We start from the raw sequence: 21321 nt of genomic DNA on the forward strand, positions 1-21321 counted from the left end.
TTCTGCAGTTGCAAAAAGTTAAACACAAGGGAAGGCAGCAGTACTACCAACTGCACCTCTGCGCAAGCTATTTTACATTACAATGCTTATTTGATTTATTTTATTTTTGTGCTTTGTATTTTTATTTAATGTTTTTACCTGTTGATTTAATAATTTTTCATGATAATCAGACCATTTTTGTTGTTTTAAAATTAGTAAACTTTAACAAGGGTCGTAAATATCTGTATCCCAGAGTGAACCTGCTGAAAAATGAACTTATCAACTACCATTAACAAAACAAATGACCTTGTGAAGATTCTGTCTGAAACTAAGAGAGTGTTGTTATCCACAGGAAAACAAGGCCTGTAAAGAGATTAAAGCTTCTTCTCCAGTGTGCAAGACATTATAGCTCTATTACTCCAAAAGCAACATAAAACAGCAAGACACAGCTTGCAAATGCACTTAGAGACAAAGACCTTGATTTTATGAGAGATGTCCTATGGCATTAATATCAAAGTGTTTAGTTATGTTGAGCTTCACTTTTAGAATAGAATAGAATAGAATAGAATAGAATAGAATAGAATAGAATAGAATGGAAGTACTTTATTCATTAAATTACTTCGCAGTTACAGCATAGAGACAAGACACAATAACAACTACCACTGAGTAGTAGTTGTAGATAAAATAAAAATAAAAAATAAAATATAAAATGCTATAAATTGTAAAAATATGAAATGCTGTTAATATAAAAAGCAACTTAAGAGCAGTCCTTGCAAAGATTTAAAAAAAAAATGCAGATATGTATATGTAAATATATGTACAGCAAGTGTGCAAGATGAGCAAAAGGGGAAGCTTGCAAGCCTAGGAGCACCCCTCCAACTGTAAAATGTAAGAGAGGAGACATCTTGTTACAGGAGGGACTAGTACAGCTTCAAAAAAGATGACGTCATGAGGAAACCCTACTACGTGAGACTATTAAAGCAACATTCAGACATCAGCCAGAAAATTAAAGCTGATGCAAAAATATGTCTTCCAAATGCACAATCACTAAGAGGATAGACCCAAATTATCTACAAATAGCTCAAGTGTAACTGAGTCAGTGTTTTAGAATGGCCATCAGAAAGCCCTAATCTCAGTCCTATAGGAAATTGATGGGCCGAATTGAAACACTGTGTGCAGGCAATGTGAGTGGCCTGTGTACCTTATTCTGTTACTCTAGTTTAGCTGGAGGACATTCAGCAAACTACCCAAGTGACTAGAATCACCCAAGGGACAAGCGAACTAAGCTTTATTTTGGGATCCTAAACCTTCAGGGGCCTCCCCTAAATGTATGAATTTTAACACGAAACATAGGTCAAACATTGTTATGTTTCTTTATTGAGAATGAGAAAGCTGTTCAATTTTATCTGACTCTTTCAATATAAATTCACATTCCTTAAATTATTGAACAATAATACAATTGTCTACAATCTATTACTGAAGTGTCAGCAATGGGTCTGAGACAACTATTTAGATAATCCAGAATTCTTGCAGGGTGAATCCTGCCTCATTTGTCTAACTTGTATTTACAGTATACACTTCTCCTGGGCTTTAGCTTCACCATCTTTAGGAAGCTGTAAAAGAAGACAGTAATGCTCTTACGAGGCTTGATCATGGCGTGTGGTGTGACAAAGGTCATAGTGGGGCCTTAGAGTTGCATCTTCCTTTCTTACCCAACTACAAGAATAAAACACAAAGGTTTAGACAGATTAGAAAGAAGAAGAGTGAGAACCAAAGAAGATGAAAGTGAAGAAAATGCAAATTAATGCCCATTCAAATTTGTTCTATTCAAATCTTTGGCTAAGCTCACAGACTTCACCTTTGATTTAAATATGCCCAAGAACTTGAAGCAAATGTCACGCTCTACAGAGAGTTCCTAGTAACATGAAAAATCCTGGTATAGAAACATTAATATAGCTTTTAGATACGTCTGAATCCGTCATCCATGTACAAATAATTTCAGTTCTATATGAAAGAGGTACATTAGGGATACAGTTTTTATCCCTTAAACAGCCCTTTGCCACAGATCAAAGCATAGTGATGCAGAACTAAAAGTGTATATACCATTAGCATTTCCCTCATAGAAACATAAATATATGTTAAGATCTCTTGAAAGATGAAAAGCATGCAGCATCCAAGAAACAGCTCCTTTATTTAGGAGACATTCTCCATTAAGACTGTGGTGCACCAGCAGATCAAAGTGAGGATTATCCTTGCTCTGGATAGCCTGGCCGCTAGGATGATGACCTCACTATGCGTGAGACTCAACTGCATACCAGCTGAACAATGAGTGTGTCAGATGTCTAAAAGAAGGGGGAGGAGTAGAAGGAAAAACAAAAGAGGTGACAAAAGAAAAAAGATGTACAAGTTGGGATAGAGGAAGCTGTGCTGTTTCCATAGCGAAGGAGAGTGAGGCGGGAGGTCTTTGGTTGGTGCACTGGAATGTGACGTCAGCAGCTTGTTGGATTGAGGTGCCGTGTCCTGCTGATTTTAATCCTAACTCATTAAGGAACTGAGAGCAAGTACCTGGGCACGCTCTCAGGAAAAAGCAGAGAAAGTGATCTGAGAAGAAACTCTGAATAAGTCGGCAAAAGGAGATAAGTGGAGTTACTGCACACCCTGAGAAACTGAAGAAGGAAGAAATCAAATATTTTGATTTTCAGTCTCATGATTACTTTCATTTGTTAACAGTTCCCTTGTTTGTTTTAAACCTCTGTGCTTGCAGTTTTAACGTGTGGCTTGTTCAAGCATGCCCACCAACGGGATTAACAAGGCTCTAAAGCTGCAATTTGGTCTGATTAACTACGAGAACCGCTACCTGACCGCTGAGGCCTTCGGCTTCAAGGTGAATGCCTCAGGCATCAGCCTGAAGAAGAAACAAATCTGGACTTTAGAACAGGATGAGCAAGATGGGCAAGTTGTGTTCCTCCGAAGCCACTTAGGACGCTACCTTGCTTCTGATAAAGCTGGAAAGGTCATATGTGGGGCAGAGAAGCCAGACCCTGAGTGTCGTTTCCTTATAGTGCCCCAGTCTGATGGTCGTTGGGCACTGCAATCAGAACCTTATCAGCGTTACTTTGGAGGCTCAGCCGACTATCTGTCCTGCTTTGCCCAAGCCATTGGGGAACAAGAGCTATGGGCTGTTCATCTGGCTTTACACCCACAGGCGAGCCTTCTCAGTGTGGCACGAAAGCGTTATGCCCACCTTTCTGCTTCCGATGGAGAAATCTCAGTAGACAGCAACATTCCCTGGGGAGTGGACTCTCTGGTCACCTTGGTATACCTGGATGGAAAGTACAGTCTGAAGACCTGTGACAGCCGCTTTCTCAGCAATGATGGCAAGCTAGTGAAGGAGAACTCCAACACAACCAGCTTCACGCTGGAGTTGAAGTCTGGGAAGCTGGCCTTTAAGGACTGCGATGGGAAATATCTGGCCCCAGTGGGCCCCACAGGAACCCTGCGATCTGGCCGATGCTCCAAACCCGGAAAAGATGAGCTCTTTGATTTGGAGGAGAGTCATCCACAAGTAGTCTTCCAAGCTGCCAATAAAAGATTTGTTTCAGTCAAGCAAGGTAATCAACTTCTTTTGATTGGATGAAAGCAGTTGCTTTTTTTCCAATCATAATTAAGCTTAATGTAATAACAGCAGCACAAGAATTTTAATTCTACTTAATATTAATCTTTTCAAGTGTTCAAATGTTTTCTAGATGGCAAGTCTAGAAAATATTGAAAGAATAACCCTGACAATAGGCCGACTTAAAAAAAATTGGAGTAAACGTTAGCAGCTAATTTAATTAATAGTAATCATAACCATCATCACCATGACTATTTCAAAATGACATACTACCGTTGGTCTAATACCAGCAGCTGTTTTGCAATTAAAAAAAATATTTATTAACTGTGTTTTGAAGTCTTTAAATTCTAAATAAAGGTTAGGCTGAAAGAGAAATTATATCAACTGTTCTCAATGTGTTATGTTCTGGGTTTTCTGATTTTCTGTTAACTGAATGTTAGCTTTTAAAGACTTTGTTGACCCATGTATTAAACAAGTTCAAGTCAGTATAATATTATGGTTAGTTGACATTTGTAATTGCAGCAACCAAAGCATCAAAACAAGTTAATTTGCTAGCAGAAAGCTAACATGGCATTTTGTACATTTTGGATCTAGAGTGTTGGTGGCCATATTGTGGAGGTCACTGTGGTAATGGGCTTTGTCATTTTCACTGTGTGTCCCATGAAGATTAGCTGGTGTGCAAATGACTCCAAGACCGATCTAGGCAACAGGGGTGTCAGTTACTAGCAATGGGTTCTAAACCTTGTAGTCACTTGCTTCTTTGCTATCAGTTCAGTTCAGTTCAGTTCACACATGTTGTCTGGAGGCACTGAATGTAAATTTCTTGAAAGAATTAATCTAAAGAATGCAAATGCATTTAAAAAATGGTGACAGACACACTAGATATACATGCCATGTCAATTGCTTGAGTTTCAAGCCTGCATCATTTTATTTATTCATTATTTTAAGTTGTTTTTTTTTTAAAAAAAGCAACAACTGTATTTTCTTTAATTGGAGCCTTTGGGATTCAGTGAAAGCATCAGCCTCTACGAATGTTATAAAAAACAGCTTCACGTTTGGATTTGTAAAGTTGCCCAACTATGCATGTGCTCCAAAGGAATAGACTACACTAACCTTCTTATGCAGGCATTATTATGCCTATGGATAAAATGCTCGCCAAAAAAAAGAGAAAAAAAACTAACAAGGTAACAGTTTAGCAAACTTCATTAAACAGAACAAAAAACCACAGTTTTGAACTGAAGTGTTTGGTCTTGTGGTAGTGTCGTGTTTTGTAAGGAACTAGGCACCGAAAGCTGCTTAGTGGGCCCTACCGTGCAGATTTGCATTTTGCCACTCAGGGAATTACAGCATGCGACTGAACAGGAAGGGGTGGAGGGTTGACTGAAGGGGATTAGTGTTCTAACGGGATTAAGAGAAAGGTTGAAGGATATTTATGTGGCACCTAATTTATACTACAGCAGACACAGTTCAATTACAGGCTATGTGTCTGTGCATTCACAAGACCTGACACACCCCAGCAGCCAGAGTTTATACATGTAGATTAGGTAGGCGACACTAGGCTGACTGCAAGTGAAGCATTGGTGTGTAAAAAAAATTGGGGAGTAACTGAATGGAAAGATATGTGTGAATTTGATTTATCTTTCTTGCATAATTGGTTTCGCATACAAAACAGATCATGAGTTGATAACATAAAATTTGCTGATGTGCTACACTTCAGAAAACATGACAAAGGTGGTGTGCAATTGGTTACAAGTCATTTGTTCCTAATGAATCTACAATTTGAAATTAGAAAAGACACTTATAATATTATGTTTCTATGGTTGTATATAAAAGATAAAAACATCCAAAGATCAAAACAAAGCCACAAAAAATCCTCTTTCCAAAATTAATGTCATCTATCTTTTCTATTATAACACAAACAAGATTATTACTTATGAGCTCTTCCATCACACAGGCATGAGAGCTTCATACTTATAGTGTGCAACACTTTATGCTTTTGTATAATGTTAAGCACTATGTTACACTGTATACAATTATGCTACTTACCTCATACTAGAATGAGCCTGTAATGTCCAATTATTCAAGATGAAGCTCAAATATAGCAATTTGAGCTCCGTGGCTCAAATTTAGTAATTTGAGCCACTAGATGTCACCAAACTCCACAAAAAAAATAATTATAGATTGCTGAAAATGCAGACCTCTAAGGAAACCAACATACATAAAAAAGGGGATTTAAATTTTGCTGAAATTCAAGGATACTTTCCATGTAAACTAGGCAAACCTGGATCTCCCAGTTGTTGATGAAAGAAAAAAATGGATGGTAAAAAGTGGAGAAGAAGGATGCAAGGACACGACGAGTGGATATATCCATATCCTTATCCATATCCCAGACTGTAAATTATTTGACAATTTCACTAAAAGTTATTCACAAAGGTCCTATAAGGGGACAAGATCCAAATATAATAAAACAAAATATCTTTACATCATGTCTGACCTGAGTTGCTGTCCCTCTTCATGAAAAGGATCCCACTAAAATGCTGTTCAAATAGCCTTTTAGGCTACCTCATAACCTGCACATTAGGAACTTTGAATGCAACAGTTCTTATATTATTGGATTAGTTCTCAAAATATCTTTAAATAAAATTGGACTCACAAGAAAATCTAATTTGTGAAAGCATTTGGCTACTGTGCCACAATTCTGTCACTCATATTTCCTTCTAAGCACTTGAACTGTCTTGTATACGTGCAATACTTTATGCACTTTCTTGTTTAATAGTTCAAACATTTTACTGAAATTTGACTGAAAGTTTTATTAGGGCACAGAAGGTATATATGGGGTACATTTGGTAGTTTGCTAGGTCTTGCAAGACCAATTGAAAGAAATTCTAAAATTTGGGTAATCATAATTTAATTTGTGCTGCCATGACTTAAATGTTTAAGAAGATAGAAAATGTGAGCCCCTTCTGCTCAAAGCATTTACTGAGTCAGCATAATAATACATCTTCATGAGCTGAAGTAATGAAACAATCTTGGCGTTTTGAATGTGGTTTCTATTTGTACTTACCTTTACTGGAATTTCGGATGAGATGAAAAAGACATTCAGGATGATGCTGTAGTTAAAAACCCTATCTTAGAAAAAAAGTTAAATTGTTATGGGTGTCTTCTGTGTTGCCAGGAGTGAGTATTTCAGCCAATCAGGATGTGGAAACTGACATGGAGACTTTCCAGATGGAGATAGATAAGGAGAGCAAAAAGCCAATGTTCAGGACCAATGGAGGGTCCTACTGGACTCTAGTGACTCATGGAGAGATCCAGTCCACTGCCACAGAGGTGTAAGTAGATATTAAACCATTGAAAAGGAAGCTTTATAATAAGTTTTTAACTACTTTGGAATGGTGCTGCACCAGTGACCCCCTGTAGCTCAAGTACATACTAACTCAATTTGTACAAAGTTCTCGGTATACTTAACTTTTTCCATAGTTTATCTATTACGCGATTTAATTTAACCTTTAACTTAGATGTTTTTTGTCAATCTCACTTGTACAGTTCCACCGAAATATCCATCTTTTTTCCTTCCAGAGAGGTCAACACAATGTTTGACATTGAGTGGCGAGGACACAGGGTAGCACTCAAGGCGAGTAATGGAAAGTACGTGTGCACAAAGAAAAATGGGCAGCTCTCAGCGGTCAGCGATACAGTGGGTAAGTGCTTTTAGGCTACTTATTTGAATTTTCACATTATGTTTGTCTGAAATACCCGCCACAAGCAGCGGAGACGCACCAGATGAACAAAATATATCGTTCATTACAGGTGATGATGAATTACTTCTGATGAAACTCATCAACCGCCCAATGCTGATCCTTCACGGAGAGAACGGCTTTGTGTGTCACCACAAAAACTCCAACACTCTTGATGCCAATCGATCAGTCTACGACATCTTCTCATTGCTATTCGACAATGGCGCCTACCACATTAAAAGTCAGTGTTTTCATATCACACTAATTGTCTTCTTAAACTCTTACAGCATTGGTACAAAGCAACAACAGTCTCAAAATTGAAAAATAAAAACTTCACTGTGCATCTAGTGATTATTTTTGCCAGCAAAAAAGTCAATACACCAATGTATGTCATGGAATAACTAACATTACTAGACAATAAATTGATGATATTTCTTATGAACTTAGAAGCTTACATTATTAAAATATTTGTTTCCACTGTTCTTTATTTTTCTTTATTTTGTAGGGGTTTGTTTGTATTTTCTTCCATTCAACATTTTGAAAGTCCCTCCACAGCCTTTCATTTGGGCTGAGGTCTGGATATTGATTGGGTCATTAATCTCCTTGCATTTTCAATCCATCTGTTACAGATTTGTTGCTGTGCTTAGCATAATTTTCCTGCTGCTTGACCCAGTTTTAGTCAAGTTTCAGTTGTCAGTGAAATTCTCTCACAGTCTAGGATACATTCTGTTGAGGAATTGTTGATATGCTATGGTGCCCAGATTCTGTAGGAATAAAACAATATTAAATAATAACTCTTCTACCACAATGTTTGAATGCATTTGCTATGTCCAAATGGAGATCAATCAAAACGTTCTTAACCTTATCCAGCAACACACTTTGCAAACAAAATTATGTTCTTTAGTCAATCAAAAAACATTCTGACAATCCTTCCAAATAACTCATAATATTATTGACTGTACTCCCCCAAACTTTTAACATAGTTGCCTTACAGACTTAGACATCATTCTTCTTCTTCTCTTTCTTCTTCTACTTCTAATTCTAAAAATTTAGTGAGAGCAAAGATATCTTGATCTTTCAACTTGTTGATGATGGCGAGTCATCATCAACAAGAGCATGACATTTGAGATATCATGCTCCAATGTTAATTCTCCATACCACAAGAACATTGGTATGGAGCCTTTTGCATCTACATAGTGTTCAGAGTTACTGATGACCAGGTCTATGGGGGAATTTGTACAGGTGCTCTTTATGTACAGTTCTTGTCTGCTGCTCAGCATGTTGAGCCCTATAAAAGCAAGACGCATTTGCTGTAAGGGTACCTCTTCCCTCTTTCATCTGGGAATTGCTGCTCCTGTGTTTCAAATAAATCACATAATGCGGTCATTAGTAGGACTTTGGAAAACATGAATGCACTGAGGTGATTCAGCCGTTTGATTCAGGTGTGTTGGATCAAGGAAACATCTAAATGTTGCAGGACACAAGACCTCACGACCTGGATTTGAGGACATCTGCCCTATGATATGCTTAAGATGACAAGACAGTAAATTATATAATGTGACTACGAATCAATCAAGTTATTTATTCGTCCTACAAAATAAATGCAACTGATGATTTTCCTCCCATTTTAATGTAATTTTAAAATATGATCAAAGCATCTAGGTACTCTTAATTAGTAATCTCTCCTTGTGGTCATGTGGAACAAAAGACACGTTTTGCCACCACCCAGTGTGAAGCAGTTAATAAGTTCACTGAAACTTGGTCAGATGACTCTAAGACTCACCTCTTCTCCAACAGTTTTCTGCTGTTTTTTTTTTTTTTTTTATAAAATGACAGATTTTTTGTTATTCTTCACACAGGCGTGAATGGAAAGTTCTGGTTTGTCTCAAGCAGTGGCCTCGTCTGTTCAGATGGAGAAAAGGCGGAGGACTTTTTTCTTGAGTTTCCAGAACACGGACGAGTTGCCATCAAGGGATCCAATGGCAAGTACCTCCGTGGGGACCAGGGAGGCACGCTCATGTGTGACGGTGCATCTGTTGATGCATCTTGTCTTTGGGAATACTGATCTATTCACAACAGGTCCACACACAGGACCCATGTTTCAGGTGCAAGACCCACTTTTACCAAGTCAAATGACGTGGACTGACATCATAACTTGCCTATTTTTATACTAGGTACCATCCCATGTTTTGATGTTTTTTTTTTTTTTGTAATTGGAAAGAGGTGAATACATTAGAAAAGCTCTGTGGGTCTTTTTTTCTTGAGAATTTTAGATATTTTAATCTTGAAAGGACTACAAATGCCAACATCAAATGTAACATGCTGTGTTGAAATGTGTAATTTGATAACCAAGGTTTAGTTGAGTAAATTTCCCAATTTTTATTTCTGTCCACATTTGTTTCATATGCAGATTAAAGTACGAGCATTTTTTGTTGAATGATTTTCAGGCATAAAAAGAGTTTCTGTTCAACTAATCCAGAGGTTGAAAATTTAACAAAATTTCTCATCAAGCTGTTCAGAATGCAGACAAATGAATGTAAAAAAACAAGCAAAAATCACTATTTCTATTATTGCTACCTTCCACTATCTAAAAACAATGGTTATTTTAAAGGGTATCAGAAAGTAAAGACCAAATCCAAAGCAGAGAGGGAACAATTCTGATTAGTGTTAACCAAAACTGACGTAATTTTTTTATTTATGTAAAAAGCTAGATTTTTAGGTGGTATATTTACCTGGTTTTATTTGTTCTAAGAAGGGCAAAGGGATGCATCAATGGTGCTGTGATTTGTCTTAATGGATCATTTATAGCTTACATAAAAGACTAATAAAGAGTGGATGAAGCAGAGATGAAAGAAATTACTCAGAGGACCCCGACAGTGCTGAGTGTAATAAATCTACACATTAATATGTTTCAAGAATAACATATTGCATGTTTGAGGAAACAACATAAAGGTCATGAAATATCACATAGACACATCAGAAACAAATAAGAAACCACAAAGAGGAGCATTTTTTTTTTTTTTGTCCAGTTGAGAACTCAGAAAGTGCTTCTCTGGTGTTCGGCCTTAATCCACAATACACTCGTCATATGTAGTGTAGTTACAAATAATGGTCTGTGATGGCAGATTTTTTTTATGTTTAAAAAACACTGCAAAAATGCTTCGGAAAGCATCACTAAAGGAAATTTTAAAGGAAAGGAAAATTGTAAAATTTGACAACATTTTAGATGACAGTTTGAAAACATATTTCTCTCAGTTTGCCCAGAACCACAATGAGTTTCAAAACTCTGCTTCATGTGTCTTTAAAGATGCTTGAAAACCCTGTTGATGGAGTTTAGGGGTGTCCAAGTCAAGAGCATCCAAATAATATCAATCATTCTTATCTTCTCAGCAGCTCTTCAAACAAACACTCCCTTTGAAAACATGATAAATCGCTTCCTGTTGACCCATGTCAGAAAAGGCCTTGTGTTCCAACTTAGAATGAACTGAGCTCATTATAGTGAGTGCTAAACACATTGCAAGGGTTACAAACTAGAATTCAATGTGAAACACACAGGACAACCTGAAGCTGTGCAAAAATGTTTGACAGTTTTCTCCTGAATAATAATGAGTTCACAATGTTTTGTATGTGTGTAATTTGCGATTAATAAGCAATTTATGGTAGTAAGCTCTGAATTGGTTGGTTAATCATATAACTTGTATTAGCGCCACAGGAAACTTATTGTCTTATATTAGAAAGCATTTAATATGTCCAGGGGTACTTGCTATTTACTGTCTTTGTTTTATGATATGCTTTTCAAAATGATGTTGACAATAAAACTTGTAAAATAAATGTGAGACTTGTTAAACTTAATAAGAGAAAAGGTTGATCAACAAGGTTATTGGTTACACCACCAGCTTGGTAAGATTCACTTAATGACAAAACATCTCCTTTCATGCTGCACAAATAAGATGATTTTAAATGACGGATTTGCCAGATCTCTTTGAGAAGTTTAAGAATATTTTATATCAAAAACCCTGCTTTACTTTTATAAAGTATTTTGTGTTGGTTTATTCCAAAAAAAAAGTCTAAATAAAATCTAATAAACCTTCATAGTTTTTACCTGAAGAAATCTAAAAGAGTTGAAGAAGACTTACTTTTGCATGGCACTGCAAAGTCATCCCCAGGCAATTTAAAGTAAATCAGTTCACAGTGTGAAAGATTAATATAAATGAAAAACAAATCAGACATTTGTCAATCTTCCACAGAGCACTCTGACTAATTTGCCCTAATGTCAAATCACTCTGAGAAACTGCAAAGTCCAAGAGCTTCATTGCAGACTCTGCAGCCCTCAATTTGCATGTTAAATCTTAAAGTTCATGACAGTTTGAAAGTAGAGTCAGATTAAATATGCATGGTTTAGTGAGTGAGGACAAATTTTATATATATAAAAAAATATGGCAGGTTTGTTTAAGTTTACAAAGCCTCATCTTTACAACCAGCAAGAAATATAGATGAATATCTTTTTTTGCCACATTAAATAAATATTTATATCTCGTAGAGCACTTCTGCTCTATAGATGCAAACTACATCTCATTGCTTCTACTTGTGACAGTGAAATGACAATAAAGTTGAATTCTATTCTATTCTATTCTATTCCACAAACCAAACAGCATAAAAAATCCAGCACCTCATACCAATTCTCAAGCAGAGTAGTAAAGCGGTGGTGTTTTGCTCTCAGTTAAATATGAGACTATTTGTCAGACAGCCAAACCTTTGGTGAAACGATTGTCAACAGTACAATGTTACCAAGATCAGCATCAAATATAGCAGAATTTGTTCACATAAAAGCAAGTTGACCTAGTCAAAGGACAGACCTCAACCCAATTGAAATGGTGAGGTGTAACATTAACAGAAAACTGTGTATAAACACATTTTCTGTAGCTTTCAATGAACAGCAGCAAAGAGTGAACAAAACCACATCCACATTGTTATAAAAGATCGAAAAATTCATAGTACACAAATAATTATATCAGGTTAGGGAACAGGAAATATGATGGCTTTGATTCTCAAAAAAAGAAGGAATTTAATATATGTGATAACAAAATATAAAAGCATCATTACACAAATGGAGTTGTGGGACCGATGATGCAGCTTTTTGTTTGTAATAAAGAAAGCTGAATCTTTGAGAAAACAAGGTACTGTTGGTAACAAACCGTCACATTTACAGTGTATGAGTCTGGTATCAAAGCAACCTCAGACTCTGCTTGTGAGTCTGCTTATGACTCTGCTTATAATGCTTTCCTGCATTTTCTCAGTAACATACATAATTATATTCTGTAAATGGCTGCTAAGTCATGAAATAACTTAAAATGTAAAATATTATAGTTGTTAGGAAATCTCTCACAGCATACAGATTTAATAGTTTGGTATAGTTTCTATGTTGAAACCATGGTGATCACTGAAGCAGGACATGAGAGTTTCACAGTTCCTACATTGTAACACACTAAAGTAAGAGAGGTTCACATTTCCACCTAGTGCAGTTAACAGAAAAACCCTCTCCATAAAACTCTTAAAAACTCTGAATAACAGTCATGATTAATACATTCATTGGAGCAAACTAAATACATCCCTTTCATTCCTATTGGTGGCTTGGATAGCACTTTTTGCTGCCATAACCTGAGTTATTACCCACTTTTCTCTCAACAAACTTGCTACCTTTAAACGTTACTCTGGGTTTTACAAAACAAAGTGACAGAAGAGTGGTTGCAGGAAAATGAATTCTACGAATTTACAAGAAAGGTCCTCATGCACACTGACATTGTGTAAAAGAATCCGTTTCAATTAGGCTTTGTAAACCGAAGCATAGAGTGAGACTCCATAAATGTCAGAGCCATTGTTTTACAGCTGAGTGTGCTGTACTTTCATTCTAACAGATTCAGCCTAAAGGCAGTGTTGGTATGGACAAGTAACATTAAAAGTGTTATTTTGTTAAAATAAGATACTGAAGCAAAAGACAAAAGTTGCATTCTTGATTCAGGGCCTTGTGAGAGACTGAAACAATTTAGGGACGTTAATGGCTCCTAAATTATTTCAATTTTGTTACATTGCAAACACAAACATTTGTGTTTGTAATTTGTGTGCTATGCAAAAAAAAAAAAATAACACAAATTACAGATAATAATTATCTTTCTTCCCTCCTTCTGTCAGTTAGTTCCAAAATGAGCATAAGATACATACAGATTAGCTAAAAAGACCAAAACAATAAATTTTAAGTGAACAGTAAAGGGTATTTATAGCATAACCTCACTTTCAATAGACCCAGAAAATAAAAAAGAAGAAACATCCAAGTTACAATCAGTGTTTTAGCTCGAGACAGCTAAAGCTAAGTTTAACATCACTGGGATTCAATGAATAAGAAAGTAAGTAAATATGCATGATAAAAAGCTGGGAATTTAGCGTAGTAAACAGAATCTCTTCTCACACAGCCAGACAATCTGAGACAGAGCCGGTGAAAGAAAATAGGCAGGCATGTTGATTTCCAGAGTAGCAAAAACACAGCAGATGGAGAAAAATGTACTTCTGCTATCAGGAACAAATAACAGGTCCTTTTTGTTGTCTGCTTTCCTTTCCTTTCCATGAGTCTCTTGGTGAATCACATGGCTCTTCCATCTTTTCACCATCGTCCTTTCTCTGAATATGTTCAGATTACTCTACATTAAATTAATCTGAAATGACTGAAAATCAGTTGATTACAAAGTTGATATTTTCTGATAAGCGTTGTATTGATGTCTCTTTGCAAAGCTTCTTCAGCAAAACCTGTGAACTGTGGAAAACAAACAGAGAGACTTCTTTACTTGTTCTGAGTATATTGTTGTGTATGTGCTGATGCATGATTAAGACTGAAGGGAAGGAGAAAATCTCTTGGAAACGATAACAATAAGCTGAAAATTAAATGATATTGCTGGTAAATTACAACCAGACATTTCCAACATAAGACAGAAAAGGAATTCACCTTTTGTGAAAATTAAAAGTATTGCTCTGGGTTTTTTTCTTTTCTAATTAAAACGTGTTGACAATAGATTCTAATTAAAGGTTAGTGGACCTTTAAGATTAATTGTGAAAAGTAAACAATGTAAATCTCCAAAGGGTTGACAGACACCACCCTGAATATGATGCTTTGGTTGGCTGACAAAAAACAGCCTCATTTCATCACTGCTTTAAAACCAAGGTGGTATTTATGTTATTTGACCAAAAAAAAAATCTAAATGCTCTTATTTTGGAGTTAGGAGAGGGTGAGTGATTTCAGTTGTATGTTATTTGATTGGAAGTGGTCAGATCTGCTATTTCAAAAGACTTATGTCTATTTTTGACATCAAAAATCAGCTTAGTGCAATCATAAAAAAACATTTTGAATGTATCTAACTTTTTTTATAAGAGTTGCTGGGAGGAAATCATGAAATAATGTCACAGCACAACACAGTTCTTTGTGCCAACGGAAGAATGTTTTGTCATGGTGGACAGATCAACGTTTTATGAAAACCAAACCTAACGTACTATTGTAAACTCCTCATAACCAAAGTCAAGCAAGATGGTGGAAGGTTGATGATTCGTGCTTCTCTTTTGACCTCAAAGTCATTGAATCAATCATTAAATTCTCTTTCTACTAAGTTACTCTTGAATTAAATGTGAGGCCAACAATTTTCATCATTGCTTTCACATTAAGCTGGTGTCTGTATTAGTCTCATAAAATAAATGTGAATCTCATGCCTTACTTGCATTAATGAGGGTCCAAATCCTGCACAATTTCCAATGATGTGTTCTTTGATTGGAAGATTTTTTTAACAGCCTCACATATCGTTTATAAAAGACTTGCTTAAATGGTATCTAAAATATGGTTGGAGTCTAACAAATGAATTCAGATACTAATCAGCTCAACCATTTTGATGGTTTTCAATGTCTGGTTTCTATTTTTGTCGAACAATGTCAAAAAGTAAAACAGAAAACAACATTTGGTAAGTATGGCTCTTTTAGAAGGATTACCAGGATGTATGATTCCAAAACTGCATCTGATTGAACCTCAAGACTTGGTTAAATCTGGAACAATGGACTATGAAATTGTTCTTTAGACAAATGAGACAAAAGTAAAGTGTTTTGGCTACAATGTGTTATCATGTCAATATAAACTCTCATACACCGATATCAACTTTTATGCACCATGAAGGAACACAGGAGATTTGGGCTCATTTTGATGACACCAGAAAATCTTTATGTTTACTGTAAACATTTCTAATGCTTCAAAGTGTTTCAACCAAATGACAGCTTTCAAACTCAGATGATATTTGCATAATTAAAATAAAATAAACCTAAAAAAACCCCTGCATGTTTAGGTTACATGTGCAGTAAAATCACAAAGCTTGGAAGATATTTTCTTTTTGAAATACAACCTCCCATATCTACATTAAAAAAGCAGCAGCTGTACCTAAGATGGTGTTGGAAACATGCCTGAATTTTAACAGATAAACTGAGCATTAATCAATTCTTCAAAATCTGTCTCTGTCAAAAAAAAACATTGCATATTACATTAGCAGATAATGTGCTGTACATTAAATAAATTATTTGAGCAGCTGTGCATATGAGAAGAAAATTGTGTGTGTTTCTTTAGAGGTTTTGTAACAAAAACAATTTCATAATCGGGATCCCTGCTTGTATTAAAGAGCACTATTTCAATTGACTGTGTTGTCTAGTGAGATAGCCACAATTGGGATTGTTATTATCATTATTATTTTAAATTCATTCCTTAATAGTAGCAAAAAATAGGTCCCTATTACAAGACTCCACGCTCAACAGTTTTGATGAGCACAAAGCCTTTTAAAGATAGAAATAACACGTCATGGTCAGTAACAATAAATAGAGAAATGGGTACATCAGGCTGATTTTCTTTCGATGCATCACTAAACTGTTTTGTACCTCCCTCTGATTATGTGACATAACATAACAACATAATTTTTCAGGCTCTCCAATCAATCCAATTAGAATCAGAGAGTCCAAATCTGACGGAAATGATTGAAGCAAATGTTCAAAAAGAAGCTGTAGAAACTTTTTTTTTTTCAAAACTCTCTCATTCTCTCTCCAATTGAACACCATTGTTAGAAGAAAATCAAAAGGCTTTCTCAGGGATTCAGAAGGCTGAGCATTCTTTTCAGCCTGGCAAGGGATATTTAAAGGTATGAAAAGACACCTGTTAAAGATAAATCACTGAGATACAAAAAAAATCATCTATAAGTGGTTTCATCTACAAATTTAGAACAGAGTGGAAAATTTGCCAATATTTAATTATAGGATTTGTAGACTTGTAATTACTTTTATTAAAAAGGCCAAAGAAGAAATTTACCCTGCATTGAATATGTTGCAGGAAAACAACATAATCCCTGCATAATTTAGCAATTTTATCCAATTGTAACAACATGCTGTCAGGTTGTTTTAATCACTATGAAAGCAAACAAGCATGTAAAATCACTCTACATAAAATTAAACTGAACTATCCAAGCCTCTTGTTTTCAAAGTTCTGGTTATTTGTTTCTATCTGATTAGAGGTTATTGGTTCAGCTCTAAATTCTGCATCATACAAATGTGTTACAGAATAATATGAGGCAATTGTGAGCCATGGGTGAAGCTGAGCACTGTTTTGTGTTGTTTTAGCAGATTAAAACACCCTAAGCATGACAGCGAGTACAGAAAACAACTAGTCAGAGAGAAAAGACCTAGCAGTATGGCCAAGTCAAATCACTAAATAAAACTTGCGAAAGAAGTTGCGAGTGGGTGAAAGATTTCTAAGCAGGCAAGAATCAAGAGAGTCGAGGGAACAATGATGCAAGATGCCAGTCAAACAACAGGCGGGGATTACATCAAGCCTCAATTTTCTTTCCTCTGCCGAAGAACATTTGCTTTTAAGGTCAAAGACATTTTCTTCACAGACTTATCATTATAGACAGTCTAACTTAAAAATCTTCCCTAGAACTTTACTAAATAATTTATTTTGGCAGCTGGATTTACCCATATCTCATGAGTTCTGGAGGAGACAGGCTCAAGAACTCAGCTATGTTAGTGGAACAATACTAATCCTAATCTGGGAATGATAGAAGCATGCTCTGTTATGAAGACTCTTGTTGGTTCCTATGTGTTCCATAATTATTCACATCTATTTCCTAAGACATTTACTTCACTTATTAGTCACCTTGTGTCTACAAAACGTGACTGTAAGAGGAAACTCTGGTTCAAGGACGATGTACATAAAAAAAACCTTGTAAGATATATATGTATTTTTCTAGCAAATGCATGAAAGAAACAAGAGAGAAAAGTTTTCTGCAGAGTGCAGAAGAACTTAGTTAAAGATTTATTTCCTGCGAGACTAAGGCAACATCCACAGCTGTCAGGCCACAAGGCTACAAAAGAATGAACTCAAAATGTCCTGGAGAGAGTATTCCAAAGCTCAGACTAAATCAAAATTTGTGGCAGGGTTGAAAATTGCCTTTCACTCACCATCCCTGTGCAACACAGCAGACCATTTTAAACAAGAGAAACGGGTAAATGTCTCCACATGAGCCTTACTGACTGACCTGCGGTGACCTGAAGACAACTTCGAGATAGTGATGTTGTCTCTGATGTGTGAAAACATGAAGAGGATTGTTGAAGTTGACATGAGGTTATGTTTTTGTAGATCTGTTTTGTAGTAGGATGACTTAATTACAATGGAAAAATGTTGGCTATAAAGCTACAACAAGGTTAAGGAGCAATAACCTAGCGACATTAGCATCCACACCCTTTGGCTAATTAATACTCAGCTATGATTTAATTTGTGTTTATGGTATAAATGTTGTTGGCTTGGTAATATATTTCCACTCTACCTTTCAAGGCTATTTTCTTTTTACATCAGTCAGACTACAAGGACACCATTCTCTGGAAATCTTTCACATTTAGGTATGAATTCAGGCTAGTCCATTTAAGAACTTGAATTTTACTTCTACTAACCAATTCTGTTGTTGATTTGAAAGTATGTTGTGAAGCTCAAAATGAATTGCCTTCATTTCCAAATTTCTAGATAACTGAAGGCTTTCAGTGAAAACTGACAGATAATTGGAAGTGTTTAAAAATTTGTCAATTTGATATAAACCCAGCTGGATCTGAGGTCATCCCTGAAGATGATGTTGCCACCAGCATGCTTCATTGTGGAGGATTTTGTTCTGGAACCAAAGAGAAATTTTCTGTTTCATACCATAACTCATCCTCCTACAAGTTTTGAGAAGATATTAGGCAGGGTTGGATGATTCCTAGGAAGAACAGGCTTGTGTCTCGCAACTCTATTCCTTAGGCATGTAGTAAAAATAGGAAAATGCTGGCATCTGATTAGTGGTTGTTGGAATTTTTTGCAGTTTTACACTGCAGTGTTGCTGTCAACGTCTTGACAGCATCTCTGAACAGTTTCTGTCTTGGTTTAACATCATTTTTGAAGAAGTGTCAAGTTTTTTGAACAACTACATTATCCCACATTTTTTCCCAATCATTTATTCTCTTCTATAATTAAGTGTATTAAGTTTCATCTACCGTACGCTGAAGAAATTATAACACCCCATTAAATATTCAGTTATTTCAAAGTAAGTGCTCAAATGGTGCAATATTTTATTAATTATTGTTTATTCATCTCAAAAAAGAAAGACTCAACCTATTTTAATAAAATGTGTAGTTTAACTGAGGTTGTTATATGTCTATATGTAAATGCAGTAGTTTTCTGTTCTTCCTCTGACTGATATATTTGTGATAAAAGATGATCAAAATGAATAAAGTCCTGTTCCTGCTTTGAAACCCCATTTGCAAACTATGTCTTTAGTTAGATACTGCAGATAAGAAAGTCCAGAACAATCCACCAAGGACAGCTGAAGTTTATTTACAGTCTGGTGGCACAAATCAACACAAAAAGCTGATGCTTGAGATTAATCAAAATTCTTACACACATATCAATCTAGATTATTCCAAATGTTGTATCCTTTGATAATTACCAAGAACAGATGTGTTTGTTTTACAATTTAACTGTAGTGCATATTAAACATTAAAGGTGATAACGGTTTTGAAATCATTTATCATGATCTCAGTTTCTTAACATCATAAAAAATGTACTCCAAAAAGAGTGACGTAGTTTTCAGACTGAACCTCGTTAATTAAACACTTGTTCTGCCAAAACAAGAGGTTATCTCATTACACTGTCTCAGCATTATAAATCTTTAAAGCTTTGATTATCATTATGTCATGACAGCCTTTTATTTTCTTCTCCTCCCATTCATCCCCCTCCAAAAGATGTCCACAGCCCTGTTCTTATTAGGGAGCAATGACAGAAATGCTTAAAAATACCTAAGTGAAATTTTGAACTCAGATTTCCCCACAAAAGTAGTAAATCAGAATGTAGAATTTGAGATCACAGTTTTGTTTTGTTTTTTTTCCCCCAGTAACAATTACACTTACAATTAAACTTATATTAAGTTTAATTGTATAATATAAACTTATATTAAGTTTAATTGTAATTGTAAGATGTTGTTCTGTAGTCCATGGCCAATTCTAGATATGGGCCAACAGGTGCCATTACCTCTGTAGAACTGCTCCTGTACTGAAGACACTCAAATATCAAGGAGCATTAGTGGACAGCGCCCTCTTCTGGCACCCCTGTCCTGGACCATTTCTACTTAGCTACCATTCAGAGTGTTACTGAGGCCCCTCAACATCTACTGCTCCTAAATCCTGGGTCGTTCACTGGAAAACAAATTCACAGAGCTGTGCAAGAAAACACGCTGTGGGACTAACAGACAAGATCTCTATGGAATCAGCTACAGGAAGAAAAAGTGAATGCATTGTTGCAGATTACATATTGGTTTTCTTTTTAAGTTCTTTACGATGAATGTTTATGATGTTGTTTGATATTTGTTTTTATCTTTCTTTGGGATGCATCTAGAATGTTTCAACCAAACCAAAATATTTTTAGTCAACAATTTTTTGATCTTATTTAATACAATACTGTCGTATTTTCCGTTCTACAGAGTGCACTTCACTATAAGCCGCACCCACAAAGTTCAAAAATAAAAAAAAATTAAAAATTTGAAACGTGCATATGTAAGCCGCACTGGTTTCTTCGCCGCTCTCGGTTTTCCACTTAATAAATCTGCTATTAAGGCGCAGCCCTCAGTCTTCAACGCCGAACCATGGATTCGTTCTCGCCAAGTTTACGTGCAGCGGCTCCATTTACCTCCTGTACTACCAGACCGATAGCCCTCAACTTAAAAGCGGCATCATATAAACTTCTTCGTGTGTTTTCCATGATGAGGGGATATGTTCGAAGAAATTTCTTCGTCGTGCCTGCTGCTAGCATATGCTTGTTCTAAATGAAAATCAGCACTTTCTTCTTTGATTTCCAATTTTGACTTCCAATGATTCATCTCCTGCTAAAGAATCTCCTTGAGGTTGAAGAAAAATCCACAGAAAAGCCGCACCGGGGTATAAGCCGCATGGTTCAAAGCCTGGGAAAAAAGTTGCGGCTTATAATCCATAAAATACGGTAAATAAATTTCTTATTTTGATATGTACTGGTACAGAAACCTTAAATAACTAGCCACTGAACTAGTTTCATTTTTTACCCTTATCCTTTCCCTTTAACAATTAATTAAAAATGAAGGTTTCACACTTTTAGCGTCAGCCATTATTGAGATAGAATCACAGTTTATAACTGCTACACCACAGATCCGCAATCTGCAGCCCTGGAGCTGCATCGGCTCTTTGACTCGTTGGCTCACTTATTATTAAAAGGTTGAAATATCCCCTTTCATTTTTGTTTCATTTTTTATTGTGTGTCCCCATGTAAAAATAAAACAAACAAAAAAACACTGCCCCCACAGCTCCAACCTGGTAAATTTGGACTGGAACTACTCTACTGCGGTCAGTGACAGGTGGGTGTGTTTTATTTTGTTAAAA

The 21321-nt window shown here is 35.9% G+C and overlaps 1 protein-coding gene across 1 annotated transcript; it reads left to right on the plus strand.

Moving 5' to 3' along the window:
* Positions 1–2536: 2536 nt before the first annotated feature.
* On the plus strand, positions 2537–11150 carry LOC102223636 (fascin-2-like). Its single transcript, XM_005801455.2, has 5 exons — positions 2537–3590; positions 6768–6924; positions 7172–7293; positions 7403–7570; positions 9189–11150. Exons 1-5 carry the CDS (start codon positions 2768–2770, stop codon positions 9392–9394), a joined length of 1476 nt encoding a protein of 491 aa, XP_005801512.1. The 5' UTR covers positions 2537–2767; the 3' UTR covers positions 9395–11150.
* Positions 11151–21321: the final 10171 nt, after the last annotated feature.

Source organism: Xiphophorus maculatus, chromosome 16 (assembly GCF_002775205.1).
Source record: "Xiphophorus maculatus strain JP 163 A chromosome 16, X_maculatus-5.0-male, whole genome shotgun sequence".
Classification (NCBI taxonomy): domain Eukaryota; kingdom Metazoa; phylum Chordata; class Actinopteri; order Cyprinodontiformes; family Poeciliidae; genus Xiphophorus; species Xiphophorus maculatus.

Bases quoted from the DNA above. Each gene is read 5' to 3' on its own strand.
- LOC102223636 (XM_005801455.2), top strand. From the start codon at position 2,768: ATGCCCACCAACGGGATTAACAAGGCTCTAAAGCTGCAATTTGGTCTG. The intron at 3,591-6,767 runs GTAATCAACTTC...CTGTGTTGCCAG, and splicing joins ATTTGTTTCAGTCAAGCAAG to GAGTGAGTATTTCAGCCAAT. The intron at 7,294-7,402 runs GTAAGTGCTTTT...CGTTCATTACAG, and splicing joins AGCGGTCAGCGATACAGTGG to GTGATGATGAATTACTTCTG.